This window comes from Argiope bruennichi, chromosome X2 (assembly GCF_947563725.1).
Source record: "Argiope bruennichi chromosome X2, qqArgBrue1.1, whole genome shotgun sequence".
In the NCBI taxonomy this organism is placed as follows: Eukaryota; Metazoa; Arthropoda; class Arachnida; order Araneae; family Araneidae; genus Argiope; species Argiope bruennichi.
Genome location: NC_079163.1, coordinates 56973786 through 56994784, shown reverse-complemented (window position 1 = coordinate 56994784; position 20999 = coordinate 56973786). Strand labels below are relative to the sequence as shown.

At 31.2% G+C, this 20999-nt stretch overlaps 1 protein-coding gene across 4 annotated transcripts in view; it reads left to right on the top strand.

The window, feature by feature from the left end:
- The window catches only part of LOC129960122 (retinoic acid receptor RXR-alpha-B-like), a 179141-nt gene that overhangs the window by 127242 nt on the left and 30900 nt on the right, over nt 1–20999 (top strand). For all 4 annotated transcript variants that reach the window (XM_056073264.1, XM_056073262.1, XM_056073263.1 and 1 more), the window contains exons 2-4: nt 2140–2276; nt 14272–14375; nt 18154–18311. In XM_056073264.1, coding sequence (XP_055929239.1) covers nt 2140–2276; nt 14272–14375; nt 18154–18311 — 399 coding nt within the window. The remainder of the gene's footprint in view (nt 1–2139; nt 2277–14271; nt 14376–18153; nt 18312–20999) is intronic.

The following is a 20999-nucleotide window of genomic DNA, read 5'->3' as shown; positions in this document are numbered from 1 at the left end:
GATGTTTGTTACGGTAACGTTCAACTTCAGTAATTGTCCTTTGTTTCAGTTATCAGCTCGATGTTTAGCGAACTTTGACTCTTAATATTTGTACAGAGGGTCTGTCAATAGCAGAATTAATCAATGTTAATTTATTGATGAAGCTGAAAATAAACTCATGATATATTTCTGAAATTGCTTCTTCAATAGTAACCTTGCTATTAAAATAAATTGAACACTTTTATTATTGTATTAAAAATAGAATTTTTTTTTGTAATTCATTATTATAAATAACGTTAGTTTGTGGCGGATTGTGATGCGCGAGGATAGAACCTGGGACCTTGTGGTTCGCAACCCAGTAACATGACCACGATACAAAAGCAATTGCTCGGTAGCGTAGCTGTTAACTGGCTTATAAGCTTTCACCACAAGTTTTTCTCAAATTCACTAACATAAACGCCACATAAATGGGATTAATTAGTTATGACAATATTAAATTAGTGCATTGCCCTTGAAGATTTCAAAACTGTAATACATCATGAAGCAAGTGAAAAATCGATAAGAAAATTCCATATTTACAAGCATGAAACTTGTCAAATAAAATATAATCAGTTCTTAAAATAGCTCTTAATCAGAAGTAAACTTCTAATGCTAAAATAGTGACGTATCCAGGATAAATGACCCATCGATGCCTCTTTGAAATCGGAATACTATAACTGATTATTAGGAAAACACTTCAATTGAAAATGAATGCAGTCTTTTAAAGTAAGAGCGGTAATTCTAAATAAATTTCGCAATATTTGTTATTGGAAAATTACAAAACATATCTGTTTAACATCGCACTTAATTCAATTCGAATGGCCATTTCATTAACGAAACGAGTCAAAAGAAGAAAGAAAGAAAGAAGTAAAAAAAAGGAGGGGAAGAAAAGTGTTGATCAGAATATAAATCCATGTAGAATCAAATCTCGCAAACCACCTTCAGCATCTAGCATAACGAGAGATTTATATGCGAAATGAACGAAAAATATAACGAACAAAAAATGTAAAAAAGGCACTCGCTAACGAGCGATGTTTCGCAGAATGAGCGGCGAGGGGACACCGTGGCGTTACATGCTGGATTTTCTTTATCAATTTGTGTTGTGCGCTTGTTTGAAAAGAGCCCTTGTATCTACATAGAAAACGTTTTGGTCTGATAGCGTTGTCGAACGCGAGGAATTTGACCAAGTGCATGTGGCGCCTTAATCGATGAGATTTTATCGCTGATCATGATTATGGGATTAGAGGTGCACAGCAAAGACATCGCATAGCTGGTGGAAGAACATAATTCCTATTGTTAATTGTATTCGGCGGTGTTTCTTTGGTTAAAGCAACTTTAAAACATGACTAAAATAACATATCTAATTGCTATTCAAATAAAGAACATTTTATTGTGATATCAAATATTTATTCATTGTAGAACAAAGTCTTTAAATTGATTGATGCAATTAAATATAAAGGGATTTTATGCTGTAATGTTTCTGAGATATATATGCAAATTAATATAAGGTTGTCCAGCAATTCATCTATAGGAGAGTGGTGTTATCAGATGTGCTCTGTGATGAAGAAACGTTTATCACGTCTGAAACTTAAATGATTGATATTATACGTGTCATAGAAGGCTTGCAAAATTCTAATGGAAAGCAATACTTTAGAATATTTGAGTCCAATTTAATGTTCTTTGTTTATCCATCCTAATTTCTTCACTACCATCAATAGAAAATATCATATCCCTCCCACCTGCTTTTTTTTAAATTTTAAATTGTGCTTTTTTTGTGTGTGTACCCAATAAATAGTTTAGCACCTCTAGTAGCTTATCTAGTTTTTGTTCGAAATAAATCATCATCTCACAAAATTTGAGCTCCCTTTATTTTGATAAATATTGTTAGCATTTTTCAGTTTAAGCTATCAAATGCCATTTTCATGTCGTATCTCCTTCCCTTTGTATGTCGTATCATCTTCACCAGTATAATAGATGCTTCTAATATTCATTAAAAATTTCTAATAAAAAGTTATTATAGTTATTTTTTTATATCTTGACTTCATAATTAATTTCTAATGCAATGATAAATGTATCCTGTTTATTTCCTTAGTATAAATGTGTTGGTATATAATCTTTCAGGTCCCACCATTTTAAGTTCTTCTTCTGCCACAAATGGATCTGGTGGAACTACTGTGACAGCAGCAGGTTTGCCGGCTGTGAGTAGTAGCCTTTCACAAACTGCATATCCAGGGATCCTGCCTACGAATTATTCAGCAGTAAGCAGAAAAAATTATTTATTTCATGGATTTGTATTGTCTGCATCATTAAATAGTATCTGCAAAACATTTCATATACAGAACAGCGGACTTTGGTGAATCTCATTAACGTTTTTGAGTGTCTGTTAAAATTTTCTAATAAGCTAAAGCGGTCTTTCACCCTATACGCAATTGTAAGTTTTTTTCTGTTATCAAGATAGTATATTCGTTGAATATTTTATATTTATATTATTATATTATATCGCACACTGTCAAATATAATGTTCTGTTCTGAATAGTATTCCTAACCCAATTTGTGTGAGTCTATTTAATCCAGAGTTTGTCATACTATAATAATCATATCATTGTTCTGCTCGCAAATGTACGATATAAAATATTATGCATTCCATTTTTGAAAATTTGAAATTGTCACAACCAACTTCTCCCTCCCTTATGTAAATAGCAATTGAGTCATTGGCCAGCACTTTTTACTTTCTCATATACGAAGTATTGTAATAGTCATTGGCCAGCACTTTTTACTTTTTCATATACGAAGTATTGTAATAGCCATTGGCAAGCACTTTTTACTTTCTCATATACGAAGTACAGAGGAAGTATTGTAATAGTCATTGGCCAGCACTTTTTACTTTCTCATATACGAAGTATAGAGGAAGTATTGTAATAGTCATTGGCCAGCGCTTTTTACTTTATCATATACGAAGTACAGAGGAAGTATTGTAATAGTCATTGGCCAGCACTTTTTACTTTTTCATATACGAAGTATTGTAATAGCCATTGGCAAGCACTTTTTACTTTCTCATATACGAAGATTAGAGGAAGTATTGTAATAGTCATTGGCCAGCACTTTTTACTTTCTCATATACGAAGTATAGAGGAAGTATTGTAATAGTCATTGGCCAGCGCTTTTTACTTTCTCATATACGAAGTACAGAGGAAGTATTGTAATAGTCATTGGCCAGCGCTTTTTACTTTCTCATATACGAAGTACAGAGGAAGTATTGTAATAGTCATTGGCCAGCACTTTTTACTTTCTCATATACGAAGTATTGTAATCGTCAAAAAATTCTAACTCCAGATTTTAGAGAATCTCCACGTTTCAGACCTCCCCGAGTCAGAAAACAGATTTTTGGCATCATGTTTATCTGCCTGTCTGTCTGCGTGCTCGTTAAATCATATACGCTTTGAGCTATATGACTGAAATTTGGTATATAGAATTACATCAAAATTTGTAGATTTCTGTCATATTTTGAACAAAATCCATTCACAGAAAATCTGTCTGGCTGTTCGAGTACAAACGAACTCGAACAGCCAAACAGACAACTGCATAGCATAAAGAACTAGATAGATAGAATTTGATACACATTCTTAGTGTCCAAAATATAGATTCATATCAAATTTTGAGCTAGATCTGTCAAAAGGTTGACCGTCTGTCAATCTGTACTTTCGCATATATGTAAACGCAATAACTCATAAATGCAGTGACTTAAATCATCGAAATTCGGTATGTTATCATGTGATTAAAATTGTAGTTTTATTTTTGATTTTGGTGTCAATAGGCCGACAAAATATATACATATTCAGCTGAATTCCCGCCGAAGATCTATTTTTCATAACTATCATTCATCAAAGACTATTCACTAATTGCTGTTAGTTGAATTTCCGCATGTTTAATCTGAATTAAAATTAACTTATCTGATAAATTAAAATGTTAAAAAAAAATATTTTGTAGAATAAATTTGAGCTTCAAATTACTTTTTTATTCATATGAATCGCATAAAAAAATGGCATATTATTTTCGAGAATTTTTTGTCTATGCGATATAACATTCTTTCAGACGCAGGAATGACACCACATCGGGATTCTGAACTAATTCGAACCTCGGTAAAATACTCTTGATGTACTAAATACAATACTTTGAGTGCTGTCTGAAAGAGTGCCGAAAAAGACAATGGAGTCATAAGCAAACAATTTGTGTAACAACGCGCGGATTATCGAGATTTGTTATGTATGGCTTATGAGCGATAAATGCATTACGTAAAACAAACATCCTGACTGAAAGAAAATATGTGACATTAAAATCTATTCATCTATCTAGAGAACATTTTTACTTTCATGTATACGAAGAGAAAATGTTGTAATCGTCAAAAAACTTGAACTCGAGATTTTGACGAATCTCCCCATTTAAGACAATCCTCTGAATTCCAAAAACACATTTTTGTCATTATGTCTGCTTGCATGTCTGTTCGTGAATACGATTACTCAAAAGGGCTTTGAGCTAGATGGATAAAATTTGGGATATGAACCAAATTTGTAAATTTCTATCAAATTTTGAATAAAACTCATTCAAAGGACTGACTGTTCTGACTATTACAGTATAAGCCAACTCAATAATTATCGAATGTAAGGAGTTAGATAAAATTTGGTCCGAAATGACAATTCTTATCAAATTTAGAACCAAATCTGTCAAAGGTTTCAATAATAACATATGCATATAAAAGAGCAGTGAAATGTGATCTTCTGACTGCATATGTGTTAGATTTTGGTTTCAATCGGCCAGAAAAAAAGGGATTCAAAACACGGCGACAGATTCAGTAAAACTGCTAGATTCACGATCGTAATTCATTTTCCCAGTGTATGCAAACCAATTTTATTCCAGAAGACTTTGTATGCGAAAGTTTCAATCTTGCTGGATTTTTTTTTTCTTCTTTAATACATGAATTTGAAATGCGATTTTTGTGTTTTGTCTAATCTTGTACCATGATTTGAGCACTATCAATTTGAATCAGAATTTCATCCAATGTTCTCGTTCTTATGCGGCGATTTCAAAAAAGATTGCGGATACACTCCTCATCTGAATCTCCATAGGTATTTACAAATGAAAAAGATTTCTCTTAAAAATATTCTTTTTTGTAATATCTCCTTCATACATTATTGAATAAAGATGGCATCTGTTTTTGACCGGGGAAAGTGACGACTTCTGATTCTTTTTATTCACTTTTTTGAAAACTCCAACCGCACGTGGTAGTTTATATATATAAACACTGGTCAGCTACGAATCAGACAAAGTATGGAGACATTGTTCATTTTTCCCCGCATATTTTTCTGACGTTGTCGGCATTGCGCTAATTGGTATTAAAATCTATATGAAACCGGGTTTCCGTGTTCTTCAAATTCTTTGTGATGGGGTCCTGGGAAAGTACTGAATTTTTCTTTAAAAAATCACTGACAAATAAACGGAATATATTTAAATTATTTTTGGGAGAGAAGAGAAAAACATTTTACCTTGAGAATTCCACCAATAGAAAATTCGATGTTGATATGGGAGCACTGCCAATATCTCTGTGTAATTTGGGGAATGAACCACCTTAAGTGCCAAAGAATCTTCAACAACTGAAAATAATACTGTTATACCATTTATTTTATGTTCACAATGCTTAGATTCAAAACTTAAATGTTCTTTGTAATTAATAAAATTCACAATCACTAATTTTGAGGATACATTTTTAGTGCGTTTTGAAACCATGCTATATTAATTTTTTTTTTAAATTTAAATCTTTTTTTTCCTGCTTTTTACTCTTGTATATGTGAAATTACAATCGATTTTAAACTTACTTTCCGGTGAGCTAATGACATGCCATAGCTCCATTTGTCGATGAGTCATCTCACTGACTCTCTGACCCGCCCGAAGGCACACGGATAAAGAATACTGAATGACCGGACCGCCTCAGCAGCAACATTGGCGGGAACTTTGGTTGAATCCTAAGGGCCATCACCGGCCACGGTACAACCTTTCCCAAAGGAAGTACGTCCCGTCATCGATGGGAGGAGCCAGATTTCCACTTATTTATGTCCCCTGCAGGGTGGCGAGATGCATCCACCATGCCGGAAGCATCTCATCCTCTTTTCGAGGTGCCCCCTGAGGGAGCCATCTGTCGATAATAAAGTTTTCAGTAGATTGCAAAATTTATGCCGAAAAGATAAACAAGCAGACAGACAAAAAAAGTGAGTTCGTTTTGCATCGTCATCCAATTATGAACTATATTTAAAGTTTCAAGTCTCTAGCTGAAATTAGTTCAAAACCGATGCTAAATTTGCACCGAACTGAGAAGCATATAGAGCTAAAAGCGAATAAATGAAACGTGTTAATTAGAAAAAAAAGAATGATTATGTTTTAATAGAAGCTATTCTGTTATAAGCAGCTTTTTGAAAGCTATGGTTGGCAAGGTTGAGGTATTCAAGAATCGAATTGATAAGTTTTTATCGAAATATTTAGAGGATCAATAACCTGATCAGAAATTCTGAGATGTAATTAAGATTTTGATGATAGCTGTCCTGCGGTCCGACTGTAATTAAAAGAGGATTTATATAAACATATTTTTTTTAGTAGTAGCGTGGTAATTTTAAAACTTCCAATTTATTTCATCCGGGAGGCAAACTATGTACAAGTACCGTTGATAAAACCTAAGTCCGTTCGCATCGCGATACAAGTCCAAAAGAGCGAAAGAGACAGAAATGTTTCCTTCAGTCATTTTATAATGAAATTTTAGTAGGGATTTCTTTAACGCCTGTAGTCTTCGGAAAGGGAAATCTAAGTATCTTTAAAAGAATGTTTCAAGCATTAAAGATTTTTATCCCTTCACTCGGAGCGTGAGAACTCGGTGATTTCAGCAGTTTTACAGAGCGTGTGTAGAATTAATTAAATAAAAAAGGTGGAATCGGATCAGGAAATAAGAGAACATTTTAGAATAAAGTTAATATGGGCTAAATTAATATAAAAATTAAATATTAATTAAAATTTTAATTAGATTAAGAGATGCCATTAATTATATATTTCGCTTTCTATTAAAAAATATGGATGAGCAAATATGAGTCTCAAAATGATTAACTAAAAGAGAACCGCAATACAGATGAACTATATGAATGAAAATCAATAACCAGCAGGACTTGTCTCCCCAAACCTTTCTCGCATACTCTCTAGTAAAGATGTTATCACCCATCCCTGCAAAAAATTGTGGACCTTGGGTAAGTCGGAAAACGTCTTACATGGCATTGGCGTTTAATAGTTATGAAACTCACTGGCGTTTAATAGATTTACCTTTGGCGTGAATTCAGTATTCTTACTGAATTCCGTGTGTCCTTGGTAAATTTTTTTGGCGATTAATGATATCCAAAAATCGAATCGTGTGTTTTTGATGCATTTTTCCCGACCTATTATAACTAAAATTTGACTAAGAACATACCTAATTCGATATATTAAAGTTATTGCGTTTTTTAGTAACACGTTTACATATTTCTAAGAGTACAGATCGGCATTCGGTCAAACACATGTTGGATTTGGCACAAAATTTGGTAGGTGTCTATGCCGTAGATGTTAAATCGGTGTACCGAATTTTATTCATTTAGTTCTCTTGGTTTTGTAGTTATAATTTTAACTTATATTCGAACATCAGGACAAAGCATTTTGAATTATCCTTTTCACAGAGAGACATTTTAAAGTGTTTTTCGAACTCCGGGATATCTTGAAAATCTCGAATTTTTTGACGATTCCAATATTTTCCGTATACGAGGAAGTCAAAATGGTAGAAATTGAAGAGATACACGAACCAATTTGTTGAAGAGTCAAACAAGAACAGAAATATGAATTTGATATTGTATAAATTTGAAGTAATTTATATCTCCCTCAACAGATGGCGTATTTTTTTATTGTAGTTGTTTTCTCCCTTTTATTTGTACAGCTGTAAATACTAATAAAAGTAATAGATTCTTTTCTGCCTTATACGGGTGTGGTAGTGTCAATTTCTTTCTCTTTTTAATGTAGCATTACTACCCTTGAATCAGGAGTCGGACCATTTAGAAAGGTTTAATCTATGTATATAGTTCATTGCTCTCTCATTTCTCTACGTACAGGTATGTTTCCACGTAAATTAAGGTCTTGTGAGATTTCATGCTTGGGAATACAGTAAACTCCCGATTATCCGCGAGCCGGTTATCCGCGCCTGCCGCACAAAGTTTTTTTTTGACTGATTTTTTCAAAAAGGTGCAGTTTTAGTTATGCTTTTGTAATTACATAATACATTACAGTATTAAAACAGTACATAAGTATTAATTTTTCTGTGTATCCTTGACGCCTCTCGTAAATACAAAGCACTTTTCTGTTTTCATTAACAAAATGCATTTTAGGTTAGTTTTGTGTGATATACTAAAATATTAAGCGTTAGTTAAATATTTCCTGCTGTTTATTTTCGTTTTATTGTACATAAAACGATTTTTCAAAGTTGGAATGACTGTTTTCTTTTTTGCTATACCCGTTTTTAGCTTTTTTTGGATTATCCGCGATTTTTGTTATCCGCGGCGGCCGCGCCACCCACTTCCGCGGATAATCGGGAGTGTACTGTATTATCCTTTTAATAGTAGGCGGACGTTATTTTACATAACGGGTGTCCTTCATTTAAGCATTTAAAAGTAATGGTAATGATGAATTTTAACGTTTCGAATGAAAATATTTCATTCATTTGCAGTTTTATGTCTAAAATAAGGTACTTGAATTTTTTTACCTTCAATAAGAATGGGAGCGTCGCATTTTTTTAGTAGTATTAAGTGTCATTGTGAAGGAAAAATTGCGCTACTGGTGTGGTCTGAAAATGAATATAAATATTTTCAAGCCTTCCAAATAAGATAATGGTTGACAAATATGCGCGTTCACAGATAACAGAGGTTCCAATGTAAGTGATAGTTCAGTTCATCAAGTTTAAATCATTTCGACTTGTATCTTAACAGGAAAAGCTATTGTGCTCGAATGTTCAATAGTTTACCATGCAAAAAATGCAGTTTATTATCTCCTAAGATGGAAACATTGTTGAAATTTCTCAACGAAGTTTGAACTTACATGTAGCTTAATATTACATTTTTTTTCAAAATGTATGCATTTTTAGATTGTATTTCAACTGATAGTAATGAAACTGAAGTATTAAGGCCGCTTTGTATGTTTTATTTTTGTAAATTTTACTGAAAAAAATGACTACTTCTGGCTCTTTTTGAAAAGCAAAAGGCTATTTTGTATTGTAAAAAACTTAATAGTGATTGAATGAACATAAAAAGTGCGAGTTATTCCTTTTTCCTGCTTACTTTGTTAATGATAGCTTGTTCAAATAGCACTTTTTTAAATGGTCGATGCAAGACAAGAGTGCCATTCCCCGTTATTAATCAGAATTTGAAAAAGTGAAAGCTCAGTGATTTTTCTAAAAATAATTCACTAATCATAGGATCGTTATGAAGTAACTATGCATATTCAACTTGGTCATTAAAATGAGCGTAAATTGAGAAAGAAACAATAAAAAAAAAATGAGAATAAACCAATTAGAAACCAACTACTTTTACAGATTCAATAATTGGTTTCATACTTGTCATTTTTTAAAAAACTTTCTTATCAAAAACCAGTTTTAATAAGGACAAAAAAAAAAAAACCTTTGACTTTCTTCTCTCCTTGAAAATTTTTGTTTTTCTCAGCATTAGAACAAACAAAAATGAAAGCACAAACAAGTAAACAAAACATTTACAAAGCGTTTTAAACGTTAAAAGTTTAACGCTTGAAGTGCATTACGGCCGCCCTGTCGGAGTTTCACTTGAACGCTCTAGACAACGAAGAGATTAAAATTGTTACCAATTTCGGAATAAATTCTAAATTTGTTATTTTCTTGAAGATCAGCAATCCCTGGCAATCGGCAATCAGCACCCTCCTATGGTGGAATAATGAGGAAAAACTCTGAAATAAAAAATAATCTTTATAATGAATTATTTGAAACATAATTTTTATTATTTTTGTAGATTCTTTTCCATCTAAAAAATACCATTATTCAATTGTTTGAAAGATTCTTTGTGAGATTTGAACGGTAGGTCACTTAGTTTAATTTACTCTATGCATATAATTAAAAAAAAAAGTGGTATTTGATGTCATGCTTTGTATGCTTTGTTTTTTTAATTAAAAAAGTAAAATAATAAAAAATGTACAGTAACATTTCATACAAATTCTTGAAACTTTTGAAAATGTTAAGGGGGGGATTGGAAGGTGCCTCCCTTTTGCAGTTTTTTTTTTTATGAATTAGATTCCTTTTTGATCTATTAATAATGAATTTGGTTCTATGGATTGTTGATTACTTTGGTAATTTGTCTCTCTTTGAAGGAGACCGTAATTTAAAGCCAAGATCATATGACAACACTTACCAACGTTGTGGTTTTAACCCAGAGCAAAGAATTTCTTAATATATACAGGGTGTCTCAAAAACCTTGACCGTGGTTTTTATTCCTTAAATATTGATCGTAGACATATAGTGTAAATTACAAAGTTGCGTAAAAAAAAAAGGTGCAAAATGTTATGAAATCGATTAAAATTTTCAGGGGATTAAACTTTAAAAAATGCAAAATTTAAATTTTTATACGGACCCCGTACAAAAAATTTCCAGTGAGTAAAATGTAAAATGTGTCCCATTCTCTAATAAGGTCATGTACAAAATTTCAGAATTTTATCATGAAAATTCTCAAAGATATATTAAAACAAAATTGGAGAAGGGCCAATCACAAATTAAACTGCAAATGTTTACAGCTTCAGTGCAGATGACGCGACGTTGGAATGCATCGTAAGAAAATTAAATATATTTCATATCTTTAGTTTTAAATACAAATTTTAAAATCTATGCTCCCTGAAAAATACTTTAAAATTTTATGAATAAATTACAGAATATAACTTAAAAATAGCACAGTCAGTGAACTTGTAAAAAATCTTATGTAATCTTTCATGAAAGTAATCTTTCCTTATGTAATCTTTTCTTTATATGATCTTTCCTTTACGTTATGTGATCTTTTCTTTATGTAATCTTTCCTTTACGTTATGTGATCTTTTCTTTAAGTAATCTTTCTTTCCTTTACGTTATGTAATCTTTCCTTTAAGTTATTATTTCTACACATTTTTAATACCTTTACACTAATAAATAGTAAAATTATTTATTCAATCATTACTTTCTTTGTTAATTTGGGTACGACCCCTAAAACATGAACATCCGACATGATTTTTTCTCTTTGCGAACTCATATCCAGGCATCGAAAAGTGGTTTAAGTAACCATTTATGTAGTTTCATATCTTTGAGACTTTTTGTGATAAAATGCTAAAATTTCGTACATGATCTTATTAGAGGATGCGGCACATTCTACTCCTCTGGAAAATTTTTAGTACAGGGTCCGTATAAAAATTTAAATTTTATATTTTTTTAAGATTTAATTCCCTGAAAACTTTAATTGATTTCATAGCAATTTGCACCTTTTTTTTTCACAACTTTGTAATTTACAGTCTACGATAAATATTTCAGGAATAAAAGCCGCTGTCAAGGTTTTTGTGATACCCTGTATATTGCAGCCAAAACCCGAAATCAGTCGAAACCCGAATTTACTAGGTAAAACGCGTTCTGACTGACAGGCTAGGAAGAACCCGTTTTATTCGTGTTTTAACTGATTTTTTAGACAATATTATTTGTATCTATTCAAAAATTATCGTATTAAACTGTACTAAGTAAAACAGTTTTTGAGGAAAGAATCTATCACTGAAGAAAAAAATACTTTATTATTTGCTTTTTAATTTTACTTTACTTACTTTTTTAATTTTATTATTTTTATTTATACTTTATTAATGCTTTATTATACTTATTTATTTTTATTATTTCATTAGCAACAATTCTAGATCCATACGATTTTGACTAGACAAAACCGGAAAGAAAAAATACCGAAACCGGAACTAGAGAGAACCGATTTTTCCCTAGAACTGTCAGTTATAATGCGTTTTCCCTAGTTAATTCGGGTTATCCCTAGCACTTTTGTTAAAACGCGTTTTATCTAGTTAGTTCACGTTTTGACTGATTTCGGGTTTTCACTGTGACATATACATATCTTGCATTTCCTTGTTTAAAAGACTATCAAATGAAATATGACAATGCTGGAAAAAATCGCGTTTCTCGCTATCTAAAGTCTCTTAAATATAAAATGAATAATTAATCTGTATTTTATATCTGTATGTGATATGTTTTCAGAGTTTAGTTTAGCTATCTTTAATTTCATTTTAGAGTATTTCAGTCTCGTTTTGAAGTAACCTCAGAATAGACCTCAGAATTTTGGGTCATTCTCAGACTTCTCCAGATTTCGCTGGCAGTGCAGAGAAGGACATTTTTCCTTTGACGTCATTTGCAATGCACCAAGCCCATATGCGTGACTCTTCGAAGGAATTTGATTTCACACCTGGAACCCAAAACCGAAACCTTGTCATTGTGGCACAAATTTCCCTTTGAGATTAGATGAAACTTCATCGTAGTGGGCAGGCTTGGTAGGCTGGGAAACATGCGTCTTCGAGAGGAAGACGAACAACGCTTTTCTGAGTGCCATTTTCTGGCATTTATTTACTTTAGTTGCAGATATGCTTAAAAAAAATGAAGCCTAAACTTTTCTAAGTGTCCTTATTCATTTCCTACATCGGTTATTTGCAAAGTTATATATTTCTAGGATCTGTAGGATATAATGCTTACCAGTAAGATTCAATTTTCCTTTTTAGGGTATCTTTTCAGAAAGAAAATAGTATTCTTAATTATCGCTGACAGTTTTCATCGTGGGATAATTAGGAACATGTTTTTCTAGTAACAAAAATCTCTATTTTTCATGCATTGGCATTAATTTAATATGTGATAGGAATGTAATATTATATCTAAGAACGCACTAGAATTTTGTCTCCCCCCCCCAATACTATTTATTATTTTATGTCAAATTAACGGCTGTCAGTTTTAAAGAATCTACCCTTTGATCTTTCTATTCCCTTTCACTAAAAATTAATAATTCATTAATAACTCTTTGAAGCAGTTTGACGGTAAGATATGAAAGATAACTGATACCTATGAAGAAAAATTAGCCTGATGGAGGAATCTGATGATTCTGATTCTTTTCAGTAAGAAATGGAGGTTGTAGGAAGTAACTTATTTCAAATAATCCATGACTGATTTTTCTACTACTGTGCCTATATTAATCAATTATATTGAAGGTGCCAGAATGAAGAACCCGTTATTCGTAACTCCGAGGAATGAGTGGAGTTGACCGCTGAATGTTTGAGTGACTTAAATCAAAATTCGTTGATGATAGTTTATGATTTCCGAGAAGTTATTTTATCAGGTCCTGTCATTAAGTAGACATTTCAGGTTGTATAAATGTCAGAAAAGAGTAAGAGACTTGAATCGAGAGCTGTACTTTATATTATTATATCGAGCTACTTGACATTTTAAAGCGCATTTCAATGTCTTAAATGTTTCCTTATCGTGTCTCATAAAATTCAATCATTTCTGTTTTTGCAAACTTTTATCTCTCTACAAAATTGAGGTTTGAAGGATAATAAGTTACTCCAAATTGCAGGTATTAAATATATGCGATATTCCTTGAAATATATTTTTATTCAAAAACAGTTAAAAACCACTATGGACTAGTATTCGTTTCAGTATCCTATTGAGTAACCTTCTATCTCATTAAGGGGTGAGACGCGGAAGGATGTGCACATTTCCGGAATTAACTTTATTGCTAAATGTAAACATCTCCTCCTTTCATCTTTCCTCTCACCCCTATTTTGTCGAATTTAGCCCTTCCTAACGCATGCTCAAAAGCGATGAGGGGTTTAGAATCCGTTGTCAAACAATAGTTGGCTACTGACGGAAAAATGAATTTTGAGGCAATAAATAATAATTTCTTATCATTTTAAATATATTCTCATCTATCAGAAGCCCAGATAGCTGTTCCTTTTTACCTCATAGCCTCTTTGAAAATCAATGAAATAGTGCGAGTGCATTTTAAGTGAAATCATTTGCTCATGTATGTTTTTATTTTGAAGAGTTATTTATCTTTTTGAGATCGTAATCATTGAGGTAATTGATGTCTCCTGTACATTGAATGTGGTGCATAACACTTGTTCATTTTTTTCCAGCCCCAGTCACCACGATATCCCCCTAATCATCCTCTGAGTGGCTCTAAACATTTGTGTTCCATTTGTGGTGACAGAGCATCCGGGAAGCATTATGGTGTATACAGGTAAGGATGTTTATTTCTTAGCTAAAGCTATGAATGGCATTTCGTTGCATGGATCATTTGTAATCTTCTCATCATCTTTGAAGTAAACATAGGGTTGATAATTCTTTTCTAATGAATTAGTTTCCTGTCTTATCGAGGAAGTATTGATGTGAAAAGTAGTATGGAAAGTATACCTCTGTTAAGAATTTCATTACAATTTTAAAGTATTGAACATCATTTACTTTTTTTAACAATTTTTGATGTTATACAAGGTGTCTCAAAAAGGTGAAGCTTTTCTTTCATACATTTCCAGTTTCAAAGTTTCATTAAAAAATGTGAATAATTGTAGGTAAACTACTTTAACTTCTATTATTGGAAATAAAATAAAACAGAAAATAAATACAATATAATAGAAAAAAAAATATGGATTAAGTTTTTTAAATTAAATTTTCAAAAGGCTCTCTTTGTATAAAATGATCAATTAATAAAATGTTCCTTTTAATAAAATGTTCACACTCAAAGATTCATTCTTCAGTTTGCAAAATTGCAAAGAAAAAAAAAATGCTTATTTTAAAATTTAGAGAGGCTTATCACAAATTTAGATGGAAGCATTTCTTATATTCAGATTTCGATATAAGCATTCATTATATTGAAATCAGAAATCATAGGAATTTAACATTTAAGAAATCTGAAAAGAAAAAAAAAAGCCAGTGGAATACCGGAAAAAAAATTATATGCTTTGAATTGTATTAACTGCATGCATGATACTAAGCTTTCTAAAAGAATAAGTTACGAGGAACGTTTTGAAATGTTTATGATTTGGGCTATATGGAATTGTAATGCTTCCCTAATTCAGAATATAAGTGTCATCCCCCCCCCATATATTTGGTATCCTTCTAGGAAGTGTGTTAACATAATAATTTAGTGATTGTAAACTACAGAATCCATATTTTCCCGCATAGAAACGGGAAGGGATTAAGCATTATTCATGTGATGTAGAAATTGACATTTCGGCTTATTTTTCAAGTTATCATCATGCTCAGGATATCATACACAAACAGTCAATTCAGAACTCAACATTCCAAACACGATTTCGCAGGGAATTCTTCAGCATAATAACTGGAATATGTCCACTGAATCATTCATGAATTGCACGGACGGTTATAGTCTGATCATGATCGATATGAAAAGTTTTACTTTAGAACCGTGCTTCAGGTTAAATCAAATCCTTCTATTCTCCGGAATGTAATTTGGACTGACGGATGTTGCTATAATACAATCATCAAACCAATTAGTTTTGGATCGATAAAATTTCATACTTCGTACAAGAGATTCATCATCAGCGACAATTTTTCATACATTTATAGTATAGAATTTTCAAAAATTTATTGGTTGGCTCCGTTTTGTACTGCAGTACACTAACCAATATATTTATTCAGTTAATTTTTGAATATCTATGTATCTGAATACATGGATGAATTCCTTTTGGCAGTTCTTTCCTACAATGGTCGCAATTAAATTACGTTTCTCCTCACCATACGTGAACTGTGAAACAATAGTTGAATGCAGAATTCTTTGACAAGTGGAAGCACCCATCTTCTAAATCACCTGTCTTGCCGCCTCTTCACTTTGATTCATGGATTCGCTTACATTCTCCTCTATATTGCACACTCTCTGTAGACGCTGCAAATTTTTGCCGATGAATTCAGCAAGCTTTTCCTAGTGTTAAATTTGACGCATAAACAAATATTGATAAAAAGAATACAATACTGTATAGGTGCAAGAACAAGTTTTGTAAATGCTTCAACTAATGTATCCATTATTGATTATTTTTTCAGTTTTAATAAGAATTAATAAATGCATTATTATTTTCTTATTCCGCCCTTTTAATAACTTATGATATCGGTATTATCTCTGAAAAATACTATGACAGACTAGTTCAAACAGTAGTCAGATATATGAAAAAGTTGCCTAGGAAAATAAATTTGCTTTTTTAATATTTTTGTAAATTTTATAGATTCTTAAAATTTTTAGTATAAGAGAAATATTTCACTGATTGACACTTTTATGTTATGGGGGTTGTATAAAAATTAATTTTTAATCAACCTACTCAGAATTTAAAATGTGTTCATACTATTGTCTACATTATTTAATGAAACTTTATGATTGAAAGTATATATCTAGATGCAGTATTTAAGGAAATAAACACTTGTACCATTTTTGGAACATCCTTACGTTATTATGTTTTAATGATACTTATCTGCATACGTTTCATATATGAATTTATAATTCATAAATATTCTTGGTTATCAAAAATATTTGCAAAACTAATATCAATTATTATTGATAAGTATATAATTATAACGATTTTAACTGTACCAATTATTAATTTAAAATGTAGTGGTTGATCAGCAGTATCTCATTGCAGTTACTCCAATAGTTGGAGACAAGCGACTAAAAACCTTAATTTGGAACACTGTTCTAATAATACTTCACAAGACAATGCATATCAGCAAAGTAATAACTGATTCTGTCAATTAATGTCTTTTTTCGAGGGCTATTTAGACCGCCAGCATCGCCCCAACTAGCCATGAAATTCAGATGTGTACTGCGAAAATCTCTATCTTCGGTATCTTGGCCTTGTTAATATGCCTTTTCGGGCCACTATATTTCTGGATTACGTAATTGAATTTTTAGAAGTCTTTTGTGTAGCCAAACCAAAATATAAATTTTATCTTTGCTAAGCCATTATATTTTATTCTATTTTATTCAGAATACATATAATCATATAATGTTAGAAGTATTCATTTGTATTTAACATCATTCGCTTGATATTCTTAAAAGAAAATGCCAATTTTTCAGTATTAAATTTTTGAATATGTAATTTGGAAGTATTAAGCGGCTCTTTGAGAAATTTATAATATAGGATTTCTCAAATAGAATGTTCGAGAGACGAATACTGCTTACTAGGAATCATTTAAACTCTGAGAATTGCGGAGAAAGAACTCGGCTATCAAAGAGGATGATGAATGCAGATTCTTTCAATTGTTTGATTGAAAAACACATGATATTGGCCTTACAAATCGAAAATTGCTTTAAAAAATTTTTTTTCACTCTCATTTGAAAGTACGTTTAGCGTTTAGTATCATTGCGCATATATAATAATTAGCCATTAAATTCATTTTTATAAGTTTTGTAGAATAATTGATTGCACCAGTGTGTTTTGGGAAAGTATAGCGAGAGAGAAATATAGTTAAATCTTCATAAAATGTAAACTACTTTAGAAGAAATACATTTTATAACAGACTACTAGTTATCGTAATTGCTTTTTAACTCTCTAATTCAAAATAATAATCCCCTTAATATGACCAGTCCATTTCAGGATCCAATCTAAATATCTTTTATAACTATACAAAAAAGTCACCTTAATAAAGTCTTTTAATAAAACTTTTTCCTTTAATTATATTCAAATGCGCTTGCTCTTTGAAGACGTAACATATTTTGCTACTTATTAATTTCTTTTGTTAAAACATTTTTGTTGATGTTGTCGTTTCCTTAATTAGTTCTTTCTTTAAAAAATGTTTCCAGAAACCGCACTGACATTGTTGCAACTTAAGCCTAAATATTTAAAAAGTTTTCTTCCTTACATTCTACAGTGTGTTTTGTTAAAATGTTTCGATTTTTTATGAGGTTTATTAAATGATTTCTTATTACTATTTACTTTAATATGGATATCACTTTCATATTGACCTTTCATTTGGCAAGAAGTTATTAATATTCGCATTATTTCATGTTTCAGTTGTGAAGGCTGCAAAGGCTTTTTTAAAAGAACTGTCCGTAAAGATCTGTCTTATGCATGTCGTGAAGACCGAAATTGTATAATTGACAAAAGGCAAAGGAACCGATGTCAGTATTGTCGATATCAAAAATGTCTTGCTATGGGTATGAAAAGAGAAGGTGAGTATCCAACATTGAAAATCCATAACATTGGTGAAATAAGACATTCTGTGGCATATTAGCAGAATCGGCGTCAACGCCCCCCCCCCCTTCTTCACGATTACGGAGAATACCATAATAAATTACCATACGGCAATATGTTAGTTTAAAAACTGTTTTAAAGTTACTAACAATAATAATGGAAATATCTTAGTAATTGTTTTAAGTCGGTAGGATTATCAAAATAGTTGACAGGATGTCTAAGATATCGCATTTTTCCGATTCTTTTTAGTCTGTCGTTTAAGAAATCAATGCGACGGATGTCAACGACATCAAGCTCACAAAGTTTTAAACATCTCATTCAAGTTTGTTCATCCAGCTTAAAGTTTGCACTACTATGTAGAACTACCTTTTTGTTTGCACCACTTTTGTAGTACTTTTGGCAATATAACCAACAAGATGATAGGTGAATAAGATGTTGCATTTTGCTGACAATTTTTTGTCCGGCGACTAAAAATTCAATGCGACTGATGTGGACGACGCTATGTTCCCAGATTTTCAAATATCTGATTCAGAAGTCGTTCATTCGACTTCAAAAAAAAAGAAAAGAAAAAAAGTCACATTTTTGTCGATTGTTCTTTGTTTTTCGGCAAAGATATCATCATGATGTATGAAAAATTAAATTTTTGTCATCCTCTGTTTCGATCACCTTTGGGTGCAATTGTTCGAAAAGAATGAGGCATTTATAGCATATATGAATAGGATGATAAGATTGCTATTCCTCATTCAGAATTCACTGTATACTTCGGAAAAGTATCATCGTTTTATTCATCCATTGATTTATCATTATATATTTAATGGATTTGTTAATGGAAGTTTTTCTAATCTAATATGCTTATTTCATTAGGATAATTCTTTTCAGTAAAATCTGGTTAATGGTTAAAGTAAATGTAATAAAACATAGGCATTGCCGATACTCTTCTGCAATATGTATGCTAATTAGAGTTGCTTTGCCGTTGCTAATTTAAGAGAATCCATTATAAATCACTGAGATATGTGAATTAGAATTATTTAAAAGTAAAATATCTGTTTTTTGTAATCCAATTAAGTAAGCTTTAATCATTTCATTGGTGAACTTTAACCGACTGCAACTGACAAGATAAATAAATGCATGGGATACAGTAGCTGTTTAGTTACACTAATAGAGCTCTTACATACATGCACTAAACTTGCTAAATGAATTAGTACCTAAATTTTTCAGATTCAGTATTCAATATTATAACTATGCTTTGGAGGAATGCAATTTTTTTTTCTTCTCCAATTTTTCATTCAATTACTCTTTATGACAAAAACTATATAATTAACTGCTAGTGCATTAAAATTTTGAATTGATTTTGGATAAAGTTTTAATAAAACGATGATTAAAATAGTTATTTATAGAATATTCGTATATTTTATGAATAATTTTCATATTCATATATAACACATTAAGAAAACTCAGTACATACAATTGTGAAAAATCTTTTTTTGGGGTGGGGTGGGGGGAGAACTTTTTCTTAACCTGCAGTAGCTCCAAGAATGAAAATTACTTAACAATAAGAACATGTGCTTAAAAATGAAAATAGGGGAATTAAAATCCAAGATCCTATCGTTTTTTTAAACAAAATTCATTGATTTTTAGATCTGAATATGCACATTTAAATAAGCAAATGAGGAATCTAATGTTAAGTAGTTTATTTCCCGCATGTGCATTTTTCATATCTTACTAAGCATTAAATAAATGAATAAGTTTGTATATATATTTACAAGATATTTTCTCCATCATTTAAAAAAAAAAAAACAATTTTCTCATATGTTTGCCACGATCTATATTGCACATGACGGAACAGTTATAAATTTTTTGTTCCTGCACATGAGCTTATTCACCTCAAACTCGAAATTCATCTGAATTCCTGCTCATTGCTGCAGTCTTTATTTAAAAATTTTCGTAGGTAGATGATTACTCTAAAAAAAAAATCGATTTTTGATGAAAATATCGAATATTTTTAATTAAATATTCTATATTTCTAAAATGTTTCCTTTATAAAACAGTCTGAATTTAATTTCTACATTCATTTTATGTAGCTTCCATTATAAAAGCATGCATTCATTCATTTAATATTACATGTCATCCAAACACAATCGATACTAAGTTTAGAGCATCGTTTATCAAGAATGCTTTCACACTAATTACACTAAAAAAACACACAAGTGTAAAGCATCCCGAATTAATACAACAAAATCGGGTAACTTTTGTCTTAGAAGTAAGAGTGACAAAAAGGAAAAATCCATGGGAAATTATTTCATCGAAAATTCCTTGCTTGAAGACTGTTGAAGCTCTAATATTCTTGAGGGTGTCGCTTTCAAATATTTTTTTCCTGTTTCTTAATTGGAAGATCGTATTGCCGAAGGCTGAATCGTATGTATATAAAAATAACATACAGTTTATCTTTTTCATGTTTTTTCTTCTGTAGACAGTGGCATGCATTAATTCTTTTCATATAAATATATATTGAAGAAATATTGTTCACTTTCAAGAAAACTTTTTGCGAAATTTTAAATTTAGTTATTTTATTTTATTGAGTATTATTTTGCATATGAGGGATGTTATTTCCTTAATCCAAGATTAGGCATTTAAAAATTACTATAGCCATGTTCGATTAATTCACT